This window comes from Tachyglossus aculeatus, chromosome 2 (assembly GCF_015852505.1).
Source record: "Tachyglossus aculeatus isolate mTacAcu1 chromosome 2, mTacAcu1.pri, whole genome shotgun sequence".
In the NCBI taxonomy this organism is placed as follows: Eukaryota; Metazoa; Chordata; class Mammalia; order Monotremata; family Tachyglossidae; genus Tachyglossus; species Tachyglossus aculeatus.
Window position 1 is genome coordinate 3,112,919 of NC_052067.1, and position 20,708 is coordinate 3,133,626.

At 54.0% G+C, this 20,708-nt stretch overlaps 2 protein-coding genes across 2 annotated transcripts in view; one reads left to right on the plus strand and one right to left on the minus strand.

Moving 5' to 3' along the window:
* Nucleotides 1-9,798, minus strand: RPA3 (replication protein A3). Its single transcript, XM_038768252.1, has 4 exons — nucleotides 9,668-9,798; nucleotides 6,051-6,125; nucleotides 3,099-3,207; nucleotides 1-226 (listed from the first exon to the last, which is right to left on the minus strand). The coding sequence occupies exons 1-4, from the start codon at nucleotides 9,764-9,766 to the stop codon at nucleotides 144-146; spliced, it is 366 nt and encodes a 121-aa protein (XP_038624180.1). The 5' UTR covers nucleotides 9,767-9,798; the 3' UTR covers nucleotides 1-143.
* Nucleotides 9,761-20,708, plus strand: part of UMAD1 (UBAP1-MVB12-associated (UMA) domain containing 1) — a 22,968-nt gene continuing 12,020 nt past the window's right edge. Inside the window, exons 1-3 of the mRNA XM_038768241.1 lie at nucleotides 9,761-10,020; nucleotides 14,961-15,064; nucleotides 17,704-17,777. Of these exons, the coding sequence (XP_038624169.1) occupies nucleotides 14,983-15,064; nucleotides 17,704-17,777 (156 nt within the window). The 5' untranslated portion in view covers nucleotides 9,761-10,020; nucleotides 14,961-14,982. The remainder of the gene's footprint in view (nucleotides 10,021-14,960; nucleotides 15,065-17,703; nucleotides 17,778-20,708) is intronic.

Consider the following 20,708-nt stretch of genomic DNA (forward strand, 5'->3'; position numbering starts at 1 on the left):
ACAAGTGAAGCGGGCCCTTTTTTATTAATCAGAAGGGAAGGGTATCGGCGGTTCCCGGAGAGTTTTCTCTGGAGGGCTGAGGTTTGCCGGCGGCATCGTCGCCGCGTCCTCTCCGCTGGGAGACGGGATCCTTCCCGGTACCCTCACTCATGCTCCGCCACCCCAAATGGGAAATACTGGGGGAAGTCATGGATGATTTTCACAGCTTCGTTGTACAGGCCCAGATCTGCAAGAAAGGAAGGTTTGTGCCCATATGGTCTTCTTTTCATTCATTCATTCATTCATTCGTTTTTACTGAGCCATTCATTCATTCATTCATATTTATTGAGCGCTTACTGTGGGCAGAGCACTGTGGTTGAGGGTGCTTAGATAAGAGCTGGCTCTAGAAGCTTTTTGTAAAAAAACGGTATTTCATAAGCGCTTTCTATGTGAAAGCACTTCATTCGACCGCATTTATTGAGTGCTTACTGTGTGCAGAGCGCTGTACTGAGCACCCGGGAGGGGACGATAAAGCAATAAACAGACGTTCCCTGCCCACAATGAGCTTACAGTCTGGAGGGGGAGATAGACATTAATAGAAATAAATGAGGGATGCAGCATGGCTCAGGGGAAAGAGCATGGGCTTTGGAGTCAGAGGTCATGGGTTCAAATCCCGGCTCCACCAATTGTCAGCTGGGTGACTTTGGGCAGGTCATTTTACTTCTCTGCGCCTCAGTTCCCTCATCTGTAAAATGAGGATTAAAACTGTGAGCCCCCCGTGGGACAACCTGATCACTTTGTAACCTCCCCAGCGCTTAGAACAGCGCTTAAAAAAAAGCCATTATTATTATTATAAGTGGTGTGGGGCTGGGAGGGGGGATAATAATAATAATAATAATAATGTTGGTATTTAAGCGCTTACTATGTGCCAAGCTCTGTTCTAAGCGCTGGGATAGGTACAAGGTAATCGGGTTGTCCCACGTGGGGCTCACAGTCTTCACCTCCATTTTCCAGACGAGGTCACTGAGGCCCAGAGAAGTGAAGTGACTTGCCCAAGGTCACACAGCTGACCAGCGGCGGAGTCGGGATCAGGACCCAGAAAGGGAGCGAGTCAGGGGTGGAAGAAGAGGGAAAGGGGGCTTAATCAGGGAAGGCCTCCTGGAGGAGACACCCCTTCAATAAGGGTTTGAAGGCGGGGAGGGTGGCGGTCTGTCACTGGGGCGGATGCCAGTTCAGGTCGGGCACTGTCCCCGTCATCATCAATCATCATCAATCGTATTTATTGAGCGCTCACTATGTGCAGAGCACTGTACTAAGCGCTTAGTCCCATCCCGTCCCATCCCTGTCCCACGCGGGGCTCCCGGTCTAAGTGGGAGGGAGTAGGATTTAATCCCCATTTCCCAGAGGAGGAAACTGAGGCCCGGAGAAGCAAAGCGACTGGCCTGGAGTCACAGAGGAGACGGACCCGGCGCTCCGCCCTCGCAGCCCGCAGAGAAGGAATCTCGGGGGGCGTCCCCACCATTCGGTGGTTCCCCAATTTGTATCCTCCCCGTCGCTCCGCGTCCTGCCCAGGCCCCTGCACGATGGGGTGGGACGGGGAGCAAGCCCGAGGCTCCCCCGACCGCCCCCTCCCACGTTTCCGATGGTGCTTTTTAAGCGCTTCCTACTCGCCGGGCACTGTACCGAGCACCGGGGTAGGTACAACGTGGGAAGCCGGGCTCGGGAGTCAGGCCACGGGTTCTGATCCCGCCACTTGCCTGCCGTGTGGCCTTGGGCAAGTCGCTCCGGTTCTCAGGGCCTCAGTTCTCTCAGCTGTAAAATGGGGAGGGGAGACCGTGAGCCCCACGCGGGACAGGGACTCTGTCCGACCCCATTTGCGGGGACCTACCCTGGCACATACTAAGCGCTTAACAAATGAGCTCGTTGTGGGCAGGGAATGTGTCTGCTAGCGTTCTCACCCAAGCGCTTAGTACGGTGCTTTGCATACAGTAAGCGCTCAATTCATTCATTCATTCATTCATTCGTATTTATTGAGCACTTACTGCGTGCAGAGCACTGTACTAAGCGCTTGGGAAGTCCAAGCTGGCAACAGATACACAGTGAGCGCTCAATAAATACTACTGAATGAATGAATGAATGAACAGATAGAGACGGTCCCTACCCAACAGTGGGCTCACAGTCTAGAAGGGGGAGACAGACAACCAAACAAAACGTATTAACAGAATAAAATGAATAGAATAAATATGTACAAGTAAAATAAATCAATAGAGTAATAAATACAGGTAATAATAATAAACAATACCTGTATATACATATATACAGGTGCTGTATACTGTATAAACAATAATAAATGCCTGTATATACATATATACAGGTGCTGTGTTCTTCTAGACTGTGAGCCCACTGTTGGGTAGGGACCGTCTCTATATGTTGCCAACTTGGACTTCCCAAGCGTTTAGTACAGTGCTCTGCATCATCATCATCAATCGTATTTATTGAGCGCTTACTATGTGCACTGTACTAAGCGCTTGGGAAGTACAAATTGGCAACATATAGAGACGGTCCCTACCCAACAGTGGGCTCACAGTCTAAAAGAATAATGGCATTTATTAAGTGCTTACTATGTGCAAAGCACTGTTCTAAGCACTGGGGGGATACCAGGTGATCAGTTTGTCCCACGTGGGGCTCACAGTCTTAATCCCCATTTTACAGATGAGGTAACTGAGGCCCAGAGAAGTGAAGTGACTGGCCCAAAGTCACACAGCTGACAAGTGGCGGAGCCGGGATTTGAACCCATGACCTCTGCCTCTGAAATCCGTGCAAGTTCCACTGAGCCACGCTGCTTCTCTATTGTTGTTTCTCTCTGCACACAGGAAGCGCTCAATAAATACGATTGATTGGGGAAGGGAAGGAGGTGGAGAGGAAGGAGGGGGCTCAGTCTGGGAAGGCCTCCTGGAGGAGGTGAGCTCTCAGTAGGGCCTCAACCAATCCGACTGAATGAAATGCCACGATTATCATTATTACAAGCGAATGGAGTCGAACCCAGTGAGCGTCCCCGTTTTCCGGGTGAGGAAACTGAGGAACGAGCCCCCCCCCCGCCCCGCGAACGCCTTCCTCACCAAAGCGCCCGTTGTCTTCTCGGAAGGGGATGAAGGTGGAGCAGAGGATGGTCCCCTTGGCGGTCACCCTGCCGACCACTTCCACGACGCCGGACAGCTCTTCGCTCAGCTGGCGCCCGCCGCCGCGTGCCACCCGGGACCGGGAGGAGAAAGGAGTCGGACGCGGGACGCGGCCCCCGAGCCTCCCCCCCCCACCGCTCCCGGCCCGGCCCGACGCTCCCGAGCGCTCAGTTCGGTGCCCCACGAAGAGTTGGCGCGCTCGGTAATAATAATAATAATAATAATGGCATTTATTAAGCACTTACTATGTGCAAAGCACTGTTCTAAGGTGATCAGGTTGTCCCTGGGGGGGCTCACAGTTTTAATCCCCATTTTACAGAGGAGGTCACTGAGGCACAGAGAATCAATCAATCGTATTTACTGAGCGCTTACTATGTGCACAGCACTGTACTAAGCGCTTGGGAAGTACAAATTGGCAACATATAGAGACAGTCCCTACCCAGCAGTGGGCTCGCAGTCTAAAAGAGAAGGGAAGTGACTTGCCCAAAGTCACACAGCTGACAAGTTGTGGCCAACTTGGACTTCCCAAGCGCCTAGTCCAGTGCTCTGCACACAGCAAGTGCTCCATAAATACGACTGATTGATTGACAAGTGGCAGAGCCGGGATTGGAACCCTTGACCTCTGACTCCAAAGCCCGGGCTCTTTCCACTGAGCTACACTGCTTCTCAGTCATTCGTTCATTCAGTCGTATTTATTGAGCGCTTACTGTGTGCAGAGCACTGGACTAAGCGCTTGGGAAGTACAAGTTGGCAACATAGAGAGATGGTCCCTACCTGACAGCGGGCTCAAAATCAATCAATCAATCGTATTTATTGAGCGCTTACTGTGTGCAGAGCACTGGACTAAGCGCTTGGGAAGTACAAGTTGGCAACATCTAGAGACGGTCCCCACCCAGCATTCATTCATTCATTCAGTCGTATTTACTGAGCGCTTACTGTGTGCAGAGCACTGGACTAAGCGCTTGGGAAGTACAAGTTGGCAACATGGAGAGACAGTCCTTACCCAACAGCGGGCTCACAGTCTAGAAGGGGGAGACAATCAATCAATCGTATTTATTGAGCGCTTACTGTGTGCAGAGCACTGTACTAAGCGCTTGGGAAGTCCAAGTTGGCAACATAGAGAGACAGTCCCTACCCAACAGCGGGCTCACAGTCTAGAAGTGTAAACAGTCTAGAACAAATAAACACCCCTGGGGGCAAATGGGCTCTTTGGAATAATAATAATGGGGTGTTTGCTAAGCACTTACTATGTGCTTAGAGAAGCAGCATGGCTCAGTGGAAAGAGCCCGGGCTTGGGAGTCGGAGGCCGTGGGTTCTAATCCCGCCTCCGCTGCTTGTCTGCTGTGTGACCCTGGGCAAGTGGTGATGATGATGATGGCATTTGTTAAGCGCTTACCATGTGCCAAGCACTGTTCTAAGCACTGGGGGGGGGGTACAAGGTGACCAGGTTGTCCCACGTGGGGCTCCCAGACTTAACCCCCATTTTCCAGAGGAGGGAACTGAGGCTCACAGAAGTGAAGCGACTTGCCCAAGTCACACAGCTGACAATTGGCGGGGCCGGGATTCGAACCCATGACCTCTGACTCCAAATCAATCAATCAATCAATCAATCGTATTTATTGAGCGCGTGGGAAGTCCAAGTTGGCAACCTATAGAGACAGTCCCTACCCAACAGTGGGCTCACAGTCTAAAAGGGGGAGACAGAGAACAAAACCAAACATACTAACAAAATACAATAAATAGAATAGATATGTACAAGTAAAATAAATAGAGTGGTAGTAAAATAAATAAATAGCGTAATAGCAAAATAAATCAATAGGCTCTTTCCACTGAGCCACGCTGCAAGTCACTTCACTTCTCGGTGTCTCAGTGACCTCATCTGGAAAATGGGGACTAGGACTGTGAGCCCCACGTGGGACAACCTGACGACCTTGTATCTCCCCCAGCGCTTAGAACAGTGCTGGGCACATAGTAAGCGCTTAACAAATACCACCATCATCATCATCATTATTATTATTATTATGTGCCAGGCACTGTACGAAGCTCCGGGGTGGATACCAGATCATCATCATCATCAATCGTATTTATTGAGCGCTTACTATGTGCAGAGCACTGGACTAAGCGCTTGGGAAGTCCAAGTTGGCAACATCTAGAGACAGTCCCTACCCAACAGTGGGCTCACAGTCTAAAAGGGGGAGACAGAGAACAAAGCCAAACATACTAACAAAATAAAATAGACTAGATATGTACAATAAATAGAGTAATAGTAAAATAAATAGAGTAATAGTAAAATAATAAATCAATAGGCTCTTTCCACTGAGCCACGCTGCAAGTCACTTCACTTCTCGGTGTCTCAGTGACCTCATCTGGAAAATGGGGACTAGGACTGTGAGCCCCACGTGGGACAACCTGACGACCTTGTATCTACCCCAGCGCTTAGAACAGTGCTGGGCACATAGTAAGCGCTTAACAAATACCACCATCATCATCATCATTATTATTATTATGCGCCAGGCACCGTACGAAGCTCCGGGGTGGATAGCAGATAATCGGGCCGGACACAGAGCCTGTCCCATGTGGGGCTCACGGTCTCGGCTCCCATTCTACAGACGACAGAACCGAGGCCCGGAGAAGCGACTAGCCCAGCAGACGAGCGGCGGAGCCGGGATTAGAACCCATGACCCTCTGATTCCCCGGCCCCGGGCTCCAACTGCTCCTCCGTGCCGCTTCTCCACGAAGCTTTTTGGGTCCACCTTCCTTTCTACTGCCATTTCGGTTAAGACGCCGACTGTACCTTCCAGGCACTTCGTACAGTGCTCCGCACACAGTAAGCGCTCAATAAATACAACTGAGTGAATGAAAGCATTCACCCCAGCCTGCGGGAAAACTCACCGGCTCCAACAACTCAATCGTGGCATTTTTCCCTTCTCCGTCTGACAGGACGAAAGACTTTCCGTTTGGATGAATCTGGAAAAAAAAAAGGGAAAAAAGACGCATGCCAGGGAGAGCCCAACGCAAAGCATCCTTGAAAGACCGGGTGAATCGCTTTAACAGCCACGCATGTCTGCGGCGTGACCTTGGGTAAGTCACTGCACTGATCTGGGCCTCGGTGACCCCATCTGTAGAGTGGGGATGAAGACCGTGGGGGACACAGACCGTGTCCAACCAGATTTGCTCGTATAATAATGGTGGTATCCGTTAAGCGCTTACTATGTGCCAAGCACTGTTCTAAGCGCTGGGGGAGATACAAGGTCATCAGGTTGTCCCACGGGGGGCTCACAGTCTTCACCCCCATTTTACAGATAAGGTAACTGAGGCTCAGAGAAGAAAAGCGACTCACCCAGAGTCACACAGGAGCCGGGATTAGAACCCAGGTCCTCGGACTCCCAAGCCCAGCCTCTTTCCACTAAGCCGCACTGCTTCTCTACCTACCTCAGCGGAGAGAACACGGGCTTGGGAGTTAGAAGTCATGGGTTCAAATCCCTGCCCCACCACTTGTCAGCTGCGTGACTTTGGGCAAGTCACTTCGCTTCTCTGGGCCTCAGTTTCCTCATCTGGAAAACAGGGGTGAAGACCGTTAGCCCCCCGTGGGACAACCTGATCGCCTTGTAACCTCCCCAGCACTTAGAACAGTGCTTTGCACACAGTGCTTAACAAATACCATCATTATTATTATTCTCTGGGCCTCAGTTCCTTCATCTGTAAAATAGGGATGAAGACCGTGAGCCCCCCGTGGGACAACCTGATCACCTTGTAACCTCCCCAGTGCTTAGAACAGTGCTTTACACATAGTAAGTGCTTAACAAATACCATCATTATTATTATTCTCTGTGCCTCAGTTCCCTCATCTGTAAAATGGGGATGAAGACTGTGAGCCCCCGGGGGACAACCTGATCACCTTGTAACCTTTCCAGCACTTAGAACAGTGCTTGGCACATAGTAAGCCATTATTATTATTATTCTCCGTGCCTCAGTTCCCTCATCTGTAAAATGGGGATGAAGACTGTGAGCCCCCTGTGGGACAACCTGATGGCCTTGTAACCTCCCTAGCGCTTAGAACAGTGCTTTGTGCATAGTAAGCGCTTAACAAATGCCATCAGTATTATTATTATTCTCCGTGCCTCAGTTCCCTCATCTGTAAAACGGGGATGAAGACCGTTAGCCCTCCATGGGACAACCTGATCACCTTGTAACCTCCCCAGTGCTTAGAACTGTGCTTTGCTCATAGCAAGCCATTATTATTACTATTCTCCATGCCTCAGTTCCCTCATCTGTAAAATGGGGGTGAAGACCGTTGGCCCCCCCGTGGGACAACCTGATCATCCTGTAACCTCCCCAACGCTTAGAACGGTGCTTTGCGCATAGTAAGCGCTAAACAAATGCCATCAGTATTATTATTATTCTCCGTGCCTCAGTTCCCTCATCTGTAAAATGGGGATGAAGACCGTGAGCTCCCCATGGGACAACCTGATTGCCTTGTAACCTCCTCAGCGCTTAGAACAGTGCTCTGCACATAGTAAGCGCTTAATCAATGCCATCGTTATAACTATTATTAATTAATTATTGATTATTAATCAATGCCATCAGTATTATTACTATTCTCTGTGCCTCAGTTCCCTCATCTGTAAAATGGGGATGAAGACCGTGAGCTCCCCATGGGACAACCTGATCGCCTTGTACCCTCCCCAGCGCTTAGAACAGTGCTTGGCACAGAGTAAGCTTTTAATAAATGCCATGATGATGATGATGATAATGATGATAACGACTGTAGAGCCCAGGCCCGATGACCGCGTTGAGCACAGCGCTCCCCATCCCGGCCGCAAGGGGGCGCCCCGCGCGTTGAGCACAGCAATCCCCCACTCCGGCCGCAGGGGGGCGCTCCGCGCGCGGTCGGTCTGCGCTCCCCCACCCCGGCCGCAGGGGGGCGCCCCGCGCGTTGAGCACACTGCTCCATGCACGGTCGGTCAGCGCTCCCCCACCCCGGCCGCGGGGGGGCGCCCCGCGCGCGGTCTGTCTGCGCTCCCCCACCCCGGCCGCAGGGGGGGCGCCCCGAGCGTTGAGCACAGCGCTCCACTTTCAGTCGCTCTGCGCTCCCCCAGCCCGGCCGCAGGGGGGCGCTCCGCCTACGGTTGGTCAGTGCTCCCCCACCCCAGCCGCAGGGGGGCGCTCCGCGCACGGTCGGTCAGCGCTCCCCCAGCCCGGCCGCAAGGGGGCGCCCCGCGCGCTGAACGCAGCGATCCCCCATCCCGGCCACAGGGGGCGCTCCGCGCGCGGTCGGTCTGCGCTCCCCCACCCCGGCCGCAGGGGGCGCTCCGCGCGCGGTCGGTCTGCTCTCCCCCACCCCGGCCGCAGGGGGCGCTCCGCGGTTGGTCGGTCTGCGCTCCCCCACCCCGGCTGCAGGGGGCGCTCCGCGCGCGGTCGGTCTGCGCTCCCCCCACCCTGGCCACAGGGGGCACTCCGCGGTTGGTCGTTCTGCGCTCCCCCACCCCGGCCGCAGGGGGGCGCCCCGCGCGTTGAGCACAGCGCTCCGTGCTTGGTCGGCCTGCGCTCCCCCACCCCGGCCGCAGGGGGCGCTCCGCGCTTGGTGGGTCTGCGCTCCCCCACCCCGGCTGCAGGAGGGCGCCCCGCGCACGGTCTGTCTGCGCTCCCCCACCCCGGCCGCAAGGGGGCGCCCCGCGCACGGTCTGTCTGCGCTCCCCCACCCCGGCCGCAGGGGGGCGCCCCGCGCGTTGAGCACAGCGCTCCGTTTTTGGTCGGCCTGCGCTCCCCCACCCCTGCCGCAGGGGGGCGCTCCGCGCACGGTCGGTCAGCGCTCCCCCAGCCAGGCCGCAAGGGGGCGCCCCGCGCGCTGAACGCAGCGATCCCCCATCCCGGCCACAGGGGGCGCTCCGCGCGCGGTCGGTCTGCGCTCCCCCACCCCGGCCGCAGGGGGGCGCCCCGAGCATTGAGCACAGCTCTCCGCGCGCGGTCGGCCTGCGCTCCCCCACCCCTGCCGCACGGGGGCGCTCCGCTCACGGTCGGTCAGCACTCCCCCACCCTCGCCAAAGGGGGGCGCTCCGCGCATGGTCGGTCTTCGCTCCCCCATCCCGGCCGCAGGGGGCGCCCCGCGCACGGTCTGTCTGCGCTCCCCCACCCCAGCCATAGGGGGGCGCCCCGCGCACGGTCGGTCTGTGCTCCCCCACCCCGGCCGCAGGGGGGCGCCCCGCGCGTTGAGCACACTGCTCCGCTCACGGTCGGTCTGCGCTCCCCCACCCCGGCCGCAGGGGGGCGCTCCGCGCCTTGAGCACATCTCTCCCCCACCCCGGCCGCAGGGGGGCGCCCCGAGCGTTGAGCACAGCGCTCCGCTTGCGGTCGGTCTGCGCTCCCCCACTCCGGCCGCAGGGGGGCGCTCCGCGCACGGTCTGTCTGCGCTCCCCCACCCCGGCCGCAAGGGGGCGCCCCGCGCGTTGAGCACATTGCTCCCCCACCCCCCGGCCGCAGGGGGGCGCCCCGCGGAGAGTGTGCGTCACCTTGTCGAGGCGTCCGACGAAGCAGACGTGCCGCTCCACGAAGCTGGGCAGGAGCCCGCTGCCCACCCGCGGCCGCGACGCCTCCGCCGCCTCCCCCATGCCGGACAGGCCGACGCCGGAAGGCCCCCGGGAAAGGCACTTCCGGCCCCATCACGCCCGGAACGGGCGGGGCCTCCGCTTTCCTAGCAACCGGCGGGCGTCCCGGAAGCGCGCGGGACGGCGACTTCCGCCTTGGAGCGCGCAAGTCCTCGGCGGGGCGGCTCGCCCTCCGTCCGAGCCCGGGAGCTGGGGTGCGCCGCCGCCGGACGCCGCGACGGGGCGCTGCGGAGCGAAGACGGCGGCCCGAGCGGCAGGTACCTGTTCTCGCGGGAGCAGGCCTTCCCTCTCTCCCCTACCCTCCCTCTCCCCCGCCCCTCCCTCACTCCCTCCTGTGTCGCGCGCAGCCGCCCCTCCCTCTCTCCCCTCGGTGTCGCGCTTTCGGTTCCCCACAGTGCGCAGGCGCGGAGCCACCCCTCCCTCTCTGTCCCCCCGGTGTCGCGCGCCCGGTTCGCCACAGTGCGCAGGCGCGGAGACGCCCCTCCTTCTCCCCCCGTGTCGCGCGCCCGCTCCTCGCAGTGCGCAGGCGCGGAGCAGCCCCACTCTCTCTCCCCCCCTCGTGTCGCGCGCCCGGCTCCCCGCGGCGCGCGGGCGCGGAGCCGCCCCTCCCTCTCCCCCCCGCGTGTCGCCCGCCCGGCTCCTCGCAGTACGCAGGCGCGGAGCAGCCCCTCCCTCTCTCCCCCCTCGTGTCGCTAGCCCGGTTCCTCGCAGTGCGCAGGCGCGGAGCCGCCCCTCCCTCCCCCTCTCTTGTCGCGCGCCCGACTCCTCCCAGTGCGTAGGCGCGGAGCCGCCCCTCCCTGTCTCCCCCCTCATGTCGCGCGCCTGGTTCCTCGCAGTGCGCAGGCGCGGAGCCGCCCCTCCCTCCCCCTCTCTTGTCGCGCGCCCGACTCCTCCCAGTGCGTAGGCGCGGAGCCGCCCCTCCCTGTCTCCCCCCTCATGTCGCGCGCCTGGTTCCTCGCAGTGCGCAGGCGCGGAGCCGCCCCCCCCTCCACCCCTCGTGTCGCGCGCCCGGCTCCCCTCAGTGCGCAGGCGCGGAGCCGCCCCTCCCTTCTCCACCCTCGTGTTGCGCGCCCGGCTCCCCGCACTGCGCAGGCGCGGAGCTGCCCCTCCCTCTCTCCCCATGCGTGTCGCGCGCCCGGCTCTCCTCAGTGCGCAGGCGCGGAGCTGCCCTTCCCTCTCCCCCCCGCGTGTCGCGCGCCCCGGCTCCCCGCAGTGCGCAGGCGCGGAGCTGCTCCTCCCTCTCCCCCCCCCCCCCCACCTCGTGTCGCGCGCCCGGCTCCCCGCAGAGCGCAGACGCGGAGTTCCCCCTTTCCCCTCTTTGTCGCGCGCCGGCCTCCGTGCAGTGCGCAGGCGCGAAGTTGCCCCATTCCACTCCGTCGCGCGCCCGGCTCCCCGCAACGCGCAGGCGCGGAGACACCCCCCCCCCCCCCCCAGCGCGCTCCCTCTCATAACGCTCTTAGTTTGCGCCCCCTCCCCCCCCCCCCCAGTAAATACCACCACTGACTGATTGATTGATTGATTGATTGATTCCTCCCCGGGCCCTCCGGCCCCTCTGCCCACACTGGCAGCTCGTTGTGGGCAGCGAATTTGTCTCTTTATTAGAATAATAATAATAATGATGGCATGAGCCCCCCGTGGGACAACCCTCATCACCTTGTCACCTCCCCAGCGCTTAGAACAGTGCTTTGCACGTAGTAAGCGCTTAATAAATGCCATCATTATTATTATTATTAATAAGCGCTTACTATGTGCGAAGCAGTGTTCTAAGCGCGGGGGGGGGGGGGGGGGCTACAAGGTGATCAGGTTGTCCCACGTGGGTTTCACAGTTTTCATCCCCATTTTACAGATGAGGGAACTGAGGCCCAGAGAATGATGATGATGGTGGCATTTATTAAGCGCTTACTATGTGCAAAGCACTGTTCTAAGCGCTAGGGAGGTTACAAGGTGATCAGGTTGTCCCATGTGGGGCTCACAGTCGTAATCCCCATTTTCCAGATGAGGTCACTGAGGCTCAGAGAAGTGAAGTGACTTGCCCAAGGGCACACAGCAGACATGTGGCGGAGTCAGGATTCGAACCCATGACCCCCGACTCCAAAGCCCATACTCTTTCCACTGAGCCACACTGCCCAGAGTCACACAGCCGACAATTGGCGGAGCCGGGATTTGAACCCACGACCTCTGACTCCCAAGCCCGGGCTCTTTCCACTGAGCCATGCTATAATAATAATAATAATGGCATTTGTTAAGCACTTACTCTGTGCCAAGCATTCATTCATTCATTCATTCATTCAATCGTATTTATTGAGTGCTTACTGTGTGCGGAACACTGTACTAAGCGCTTGGGAAGTACAATTCGGCAACATATAGAGATGGTCCCTGCCCAACAACGGGTTCACAGTCTAGAAGGGGGGAGACAGAAAACAAAACAAGTAGACAGGTGTCAGTGCTTAGAACAGTGCTTGGCACATAGTAAGCACTTACCAAATACCAACATTATTATTATTATTATTCATTTATTCAATCAATAGTATTTATGGAGCGCTTACTGTGTGCAGAGCACTATACTAAGCGCTTGGGAAGTCCAAGTTGGCAACATATAGAGACGGTCCCTACCCAACAGCAGGCTCACAGTCTAGAAGGGGGAGACAGACAACAAAACAAAACATATTAACAAAATAAATAGAATAAATATGTACGAATAAAATAGAGTAATAAGTGCATACAAACATCTATACATATAAACAGGTGCTGTGGGGAGGGAAAGGAGGTAAGGCGGGGGGGTGGGGAGGGGGAGAGGAAGGAGGGGGCTCAGTGTGGGAAGGCCTCCTGGAGGAGGTGAGCTCTCAGTAGGGTTTTGAAGGGAGGAAGAGAGCGAGCTTGGCGGAGGGGCGGAGGGATTGGGGGCATTTCGGGCCAGGGGGAGGACGGGGGCCGGGGGTCGACAGCCGGACAGGCGAGATCGAGGCCTAACGGTGAGGAGGTTAGCGATTATTATTGTTATGTTAAGAGAAGCAGCGTGGCTCTGCGGAAAGAGCCCGGGCTTTGGAGTCAGAGTTCATGGGTTCAAATCCCGGCTCCGCCAATTGTCAGCTGGGTGACTTTGGGCAAGTCACTTCACTTCTCTGGGCCTCAGTTACCTCATCTGGAAAATGGGGATTAAGATTGTGAGCCCCATGTGTTGCCAATTTGTCCTTCCCAAGCGCTTAGTACAGTGCTCTGCACATAGTAAGCGCTCAGTAAATACGATTGATGATGATGATGATGATGTGGGACAACCTGATCACCTTGTATTCCCCCCCAGCACTTAGAACAGTGCTTTGCACATAGTAAGCGCTTAGCAAATACCATTATTTATTTATTTTATTTATGTGCCAAGCACTGTTCTAAGCGCTGGGGTAGATCCAAGGTGATCAGGTTGTCCCCCGTGGGGCTCACCGTCTCCATCTTCTAGACTGTGAGCCCACTGTTGGGTAGGGACCGTCTCTATATGTTGCCAACTTGTACTTCCCAAGCACTTAGTCCAGTGCTCTGCACACAGTAAGTGCCCAGTAAATACGATTGATTGATCCCCATTTGACAGAGGAGGGAACTGAGATTCCAGCCTCTCCCAGGCTGCCGGACCCCACGAGGCCCCCCACCTTTTCCCTCGGAAAACAACGGAGCCAGGGCCACCATGAAGCCAGAGACGGGCGGCGAGAAGTGAAATGACCCGCCCAAGGTCACACAGCGGACAAGCGGCGGAGCCGGGATTAGAACCCACGACCTCCGACTCCCAAGCCCGGGCTCTTTCCACTAAGCCACGCTGCTTCTCGTGATTTCTAATCCCGGCTCCGCCGCTTGCCTGCTGTGTGACTTCTTGCAAGTGGCCTCACTTCTCTGTGCCTCAGTTCCCTCCTCTGTAAAATGGGGATTGAGACCGTGAGCCCCAGTGTGGGACAGGGACTGTGTCCAACCTGATGACCTGGTATCTACCTCAGCGCTTAGAACAGTGCTTGGCTCATAGTAAGCGCTCAACAAATACCGTCATCATTATTATTGTTATTACACCGCACGCAGTCAGCGCCCAATAAATACCATTGATGATGATGATCTCTAGACTATATTCTTGTTGTGGACAGAGAACGTGTCCACCAACTCAGTTATATTGCCCTCTCCCAAGCCTTTAGTGCAGTGCTCAGCACACAGTCAGCGCCCAATAAATCCCAAATGCTTGCACACAGTAAGCGCTCAATAAATGCGATTGAAAGAATGAATAAATACAAATGAATGAATGAACACCATTGATCGATTGGCGGAGTGTAAGCTCCTTAATAATAATAATAATAGTAACGATGGCCACTTCATAGCTCAGTGGAAAGAGCCCGGGCTCTGGAGTCAGAGGTCATGGGTTCAAATTCCGGCTCCGCCAACTGTCAGCTGTGTGACTTGGGGCAAGTCACTTAACTTCTCTGTGCCTCTGTTACCTCATCTGTAAAATGGGGATTAAGACTGTGAGCCCACCGTGGGACCAACTGATCACCTTGTAACCTCCCCAGCGCTTAGAACAGTGTTCCATCCCCCCATCTTACCTCCTTCCCTTCCCTTCCCCACAGCACCTGTATATATGTATATATGTTTGTACATATTTATTACTCTATTTATTTATTTTACTTGTACATATCTATTCTATTTATTTTATTTTGTTAGTATGTTTGGTTCTGTTCTCTGTCTCCCCCTTTTAGACTGTGAGCCCGCTGTTGGGTAGGGACTGTATATGTTGCCAACTTGGACTTCCCAAGCGCTTAGTACAGTGCTCTGCACACATTAAGCGCTCAATAAATACGATTGATTGATTGTATGCTCAGCACTGTTCTAAGCGCTGGAGGAGATAACAAGGAAACCAGGTTGTCCCCCGTGGGGCTCACAATCTCCGTTTTACAGATGAGGGAACTGAGGCCCAGAGAAGCGAAGTGACTTGCCCAAAGTCACACAGCTGTTAAGCGGCGGAGCCGGGATTAGAACCCACAACCTCCTGACTCGCAAGTCCGGGCTCTTGCCACCGAGCCACGATGCTTCTGGGAACGTGTCTGTTTTAACTCTGGAATACCGGACTCTCCCAAACGTCTAGTCCAGTGCTCTGCCCACAGTGAACGCTCCGTCGATGGCATTGATCGAGCGACCGATTGATGGGTAACGGCGGGCCCTGTCTCCGTTTCAGGGGCGACCGGACAGGAGCAGCCATGTTCAGCTTCTTCCGGAAAACGCCAGATCCCAAGAAGACGTCCGTCCCCGAGAGAGAGGCCGACGGCTTTGTCCTTCTCGGTCAGTCCTGCCCGGTGGCCTCGGAAACGTCTGCCGGGTCGTGGGCCGCGGCTTCCCCCCCGGAGCCTAAAGCCACCAGGATGGAGAGGGGACAGTCTGGGGGGGGGTTGAGTCGATGGTCAGTGCTGGGTCACTGGGGGAGAGTCCAGGGTGGATAGTAATAATAATAATAATGGCATTTATTAAGTGCTTACTATGTGCAAAGCACTGTTCTAAGCGCTGGGGAGGTTCCAAGGTGATCAGGTTGTCCCACGGGGGGCTCACAGTCTTCATCCCCATTTTCCAGATGAGGGAACTGAGGCCCGGAGAAGTGAAGTGACCTCCCCAAAGTCACCCAGCTGACAAGTGATTGATTGATTGATTGATTGAAGTGGCGGCGCCGGGGTTTAAACCCATGACCTCTGATGCCCAAGCCTGGGCTCTTTCCACTGAGCGACGGATGGATGGATGGATAGATAGACTGTACTGGGTCACCTGGAAAGAGTTTGAGCTGGAAACGGGACAGGTGGAGAGTTTTGGGGGGTCTCTGTGGGTCACGGGGGGAGAGCCAGGATGGAGGGGGAGAATCAGGGGTGTGGGAGGGGCCGTTCTCGATCATTGCAGGAGATTCGGGGATGGAGAGGTTGGAGTCGGGGGTGTTGGATGATCCGCGCTGGGTCCCTGGGGGACAGTCAGGGATGGAGACGGGAGGGTCCAGGGTGGAGGGATGGATGGATGGATGGATGGATGGATGAATGGATGGATGGATGGACCGTGCTGGGTCACCTGGACAGAGCCCGAGTTGGAGAGGGGAGAGTCAGGCGTGTTGGATGGTCCCTGCTGGGGGACAGTCAGGGATGGAGACGGGAGAGTCCAGGGTGGATAGATGGATGGATGGATGGGTGGACCGTGCTGGGTCACCTGGACAGAGTCTGAGTTGGAGAGGAGAGAGTCAGGCGTGTTGGATGGTCCCTGCTGGGGAACAGTCAGGGATGGAGACGGGAGAGTCCAGGGTGGAGGGATGGATGGATGGATGGATGGATGGATGGATGGATGGATGGATGGACGGACCGTGCTGGGTCACCTGGACAAAGTCCGAGTTGGAGAGGGGAGAGTCAGGCGTGTTGGATGGTCCCTGCTGGGGGACAGTCAGAGATGGAGACAGGAGAGTCCAGGGTGTTTGGATGGATGGATGGATGGATGGATGGACCGTGCTGGGTCACCTGGACAGAGTCCGAGTTGGAGAGGGGAGAGTCAGGCGTGTTGGATGGTCCCTGCTGGGGGACAGTCAGGGATGGAGACGGGAGGGTCCAGGGTGGATAGATGGATGGATGGATGGGTGGACCGTGCTGGGTCACCTGGACAGAGTCTGAGTTGGAGAGGAGAGAGTCAGGCGTGTTGGATGGTCCCTGCTGGGGAACAGTCAGGGATGGAGACGGGAGAGTCCAGGGTGGAGGGATGGATGGATGGATGGATGGATGGATGGATGGATGGACGGACGGACCGTGCTGGGTCACCTGGACAAAGTCCGAGTTGGAGAGGGGAGAGTCAGGCGTGTTGGATGGTCCCTGCTGGGGGACAGTCAGAGATGGAGACAGGAGAGTCCAGGGTGTTTGGATGGATGGATGGATGGATGGACCGTGCTGGGTCACCTGGACAGAGTCCGAGTTGGAGAGGGGAGAGTCAGGCGTGTTGGATGGTCCCTGCTGGGGGGACAGTCAGGGATGGAGATGGGAGAGTCCAGGGTGGAGGGATGGATGGTTGGATGGATGGACCGTGCTGGGTCACCTGGACAGAGTCCGAGTTGGAGAGGGGAGAGTCAGGCGTGTTGGATGGGTAGACCGTGCTGGATCACCTGGAGACACTCCGAATTGGAGAGGGGACAGCCGGGGGTGTTGGCTGGTCCGTGCTGGGTCACGGGGGGAGATTCGGGGGTGGACAGGGGAGAATCAGGGCTACAAAGGGCTTCAAAGCCCTACCGAGAGCTCGCCTCCGACTGAGCCCCCTCCTTTCTCTCTCCCTCCTCCCCCTCTCCCCCAGCCTTACCTCCTTCCCCTCCCCACAGCACCTGTATATATGTATATATGTTTGTACGGATTTACTACTCTATTTATTTTATGTGTACATATTTATTCTATTTATTTTATTTTGTTAATCTGTTTTGTTTTGTTGTCCGCCTCCCCCTTCTAGACTGTGAGCCCGCTGTTGGGTAGGGACCGTCCCTATATGTTGCCGACTTGGACTTCCCAAGCGCTTAGTCCAGTGCTCTGCACACAGTAAGCGCTCAATAAATACGATTGAATGAATGAACGAATGAATGTTCTAAGCGCTGGGGAGATACAAGGTGATCAGCTTGTCCCACGTGGGGCTCACAGTCTTCATCCCCATTTTACAGATGAGAGAACTGAGGCCCAGAGAAGCGAAGTGACTTGCCCAAAGTCACCCAGCTGACAATTGGCGGAGCCGGGATTTGAACCCATGACCTCTGACTCCAAAGCCCGGGCTCTTTCCACGGAGCCACGCTGCTTCTCGGAACAGCGCTTAGAACGGTGCTTGGCACCTAGTAGGCACTTAACCAGTACCGCGATGATGAATTATTATTACGACGGTTAAAGAACGGAATCCCGTCGCTAAGAAAACGTCTCCCGTTGCTTCCGTAGGCGACACGGCTAATGAGCAGAGGGCGGCATTAGGAGTCCTGAGTTCGGGAGCTACGTCTCAGCAGCCTCTGCGGGTAAGTAGGAGCCCCCATGGCCACATTTGGCCCAGAGGGGCCGGGGACGGGGGAGCAAGCTGTCATCGCTACTTCTGCCTCTGTGAAGGAGATTGTCTTCACCACTTACAAGAAAGACCTGAAATGCTCCCAATAAATACGATTGAATGAATGAATTTATTACTTTATTTATTTTACTTGTACATGTTTATTCTATTTATTTTATTTTGTTAGTCTGTTTTGTTGTCTGTCTCCCCCTTCTAGAATGTGAGCCCGCCGTTGGGTAGGGACCGTCTCTATGTGTTGCCAACTTGGATTTCCCAAGCGCTTAGTACGGTGCTCTGCACACAGTAAGCGCTCAGTAAATACGATTGAATGAATGAATTTATTACTCTATTTATTTTACTTGTACATGTTTATTCTATTTATTTTATTTTGTTAATCTGTTTTGTTCTCTGTCTCCCCCTTCTAGAATGTGAGCCTGCCGTTGGGTAGGGCCCGTCTCTATGTGTTGCCAACTTGGACTTCCCAAGCGCTTAGTACGGTGCTCTGCACACAGTAAGCGCTCAATAAATACGATTGAATGAATGAATGAATGAATTTGGCCCAGAGGGGCCGGGGAGGGGGGAGCAAGCTGTTATCGCTACTTCTGCCTCTGTGAAGGAGATTGTCTTCACCACTTACAAAAAAGACCTGAAACGCTCCCAATAAATACGATTGAATGAATGAATTTATTACTCTATTTATTTATTTTACTTGTACGTGTTTATTCTATTTATTTTATTTTGTTAATCTGTTTTGTTCTCTGTCTCCCCTTTCTAGAATGTGAGCCCGCTGTTGGGTAGGGACCGTCTCTATGTGTTGCCAACTTGGACTTCCCAAGCGCTTAGTCCAGTGCTCTGCACACAGTAAGCGCTCAATAAATACGATTGAATGAATGAATTTATTACTCTATTTGTTTTACTTGTACATGTTTATTCTATTTATTTTATTTTGTTAATCTGTTTTGTTTTGTTGTCCGTCTCCCCCTTCTAGACTGTGAGCCCGCCGTTGGGTAGGGACTGTCTCTAGATGTTGCCAACTTGGACTTCCCAAGCGCTTAGTACAGTGCTCTGCACACAGTAAGCGCTCAGTAAATACGATTGAATGAATGAATTTATTACTCTATTTATTTTACTTGTACATGTTTATTCTATTTATTTTGTTAATCTGTTTTGTTCTCTGTCTCCCCCTTCTAGAATGTGAGCCCACCGTTGGGTAGGGACCGTCTCTATGTGTTGCCAACTTGGACTTCCCAAGCGCTTAGTACGGTGCTCTGCACACAGTAAGCGCTCAATAAATACGATTGAATGAATGAATGAATTTGGCCCAGAGGGGCCGGGGAGGGGGGAGCAAGCTGTTATCGCTACTTCTGCCTCTGTGAAGGAGATTGTCTTCACCACTTACAAGAAAGACCTGAAACGCTCCCAATAAATACGATTGAATGAATGAATTTATTACTCTATTTATTTATTTTACTTGTACGTGTTTATTCTATTTATTTTATTTTGTTAATCTGTTTTGTTCTCTGTCTCCCCTTTCTAGAATGTGAGCCCGCTGTTGGGTAGGGACCGTCTCTATGTGTTGCCAACTTGGACTTCCCAAGCGCTTAGTCCAGTGCTCTGCACACAGTAAGCGCTCAATAAATACGATTGAATGAATGAATTTATTACTCTATTTGTTTTACTTGTACATGTTTATTCTATTTATTTTATTTTGTTAATCTGTTTTGTTTTGTTGTCCGTCTCCCCCTTCTAGAATGTGAGCCCGCCGTTGGGTAGGGACCGTCTCTATGTGTTGCCAACTTGGACTTCCCAAGCGCTTAGTACGGTGCTCTGCACACAGTAAGCGCTCAATAAATATAATTGAATGAATGAATTTATTACTCTATTTATTTTACTTGTACATGTTTATTCTATTTATTTTATTTTGTTAATCTGTTTTCTTCTCTGTCTCCCCCTTCTAGAATGTGAGCCCGCCGTTGGGTAGGGACTGTCTCTATGTGTTGCCAACTTGGACTTCCCAAGCGCTTAGTCCAGTGCTCTGCACACAGTAAGCACTCAATAAATACGATTGAATGAATGAATTTATTACTCTATTTGTTTTACTTGTACATGTTTATTCTATTTATTTTATTTTGTTGATCTGTTTTGTTCTCTGTCTCCCCCTTCTAGAACGTGAGCCCGCAGTTGGGTAGGGACCGTCTCTATGTGTTGCCAACTTGGACTTCCCAAGCGCTTAGTACGGTGCTCTGCACACAGTAAGCGCTCAATAAATACGATTGAATGAATGAATGAATTTGGCCCAGAGGGGCCGGGGAGGGGGGAGCAAGCTGTTATCGCTACTTCTGCCTCTGTGAAGGAGATTGTCTTCACCACTTACAAGAAAGACCTGAAACGCTCCCAATAAATACGATTGAATGAATGAATTTATTACTCTATTTATTTTACTTGTACATGTTTATTCTATTTATTTTATTTTGTTAATCTGTTTTGTTTTGTTGTCCGTCTCCCCCTTCTAGACTGTGAACCCGCCGTTGGGTAGGGACTGTCTCTATGTGTTGCCAACTTGGACTTCCCAAGAGCTTAGTACAGTGCTCTGCACACAGTAAGCGCTCAATAAATGCGATTGAATGAATGAATTTATTACTCCATTTATTTTACTTGTACATGTTTGTTTATTCTATTTATTTTATTTTGTTAATCTGCTTTGTTCTCTGTCTCCCTCTTCTAGAATGTGAGCCCGCCATTGGGTTGGGACCGTCTCTATGTGTTGCCAACTTGGACTTCCCAAGCGCTTAGTACAGTGCTCTGCACACAGTAAGCGCTCAATAAATACGATTGAATGAATGAATTTATTACTGTATTTGTTTTACTTGTACATATTTATTCTATTTATTTTATTTTGTTAATC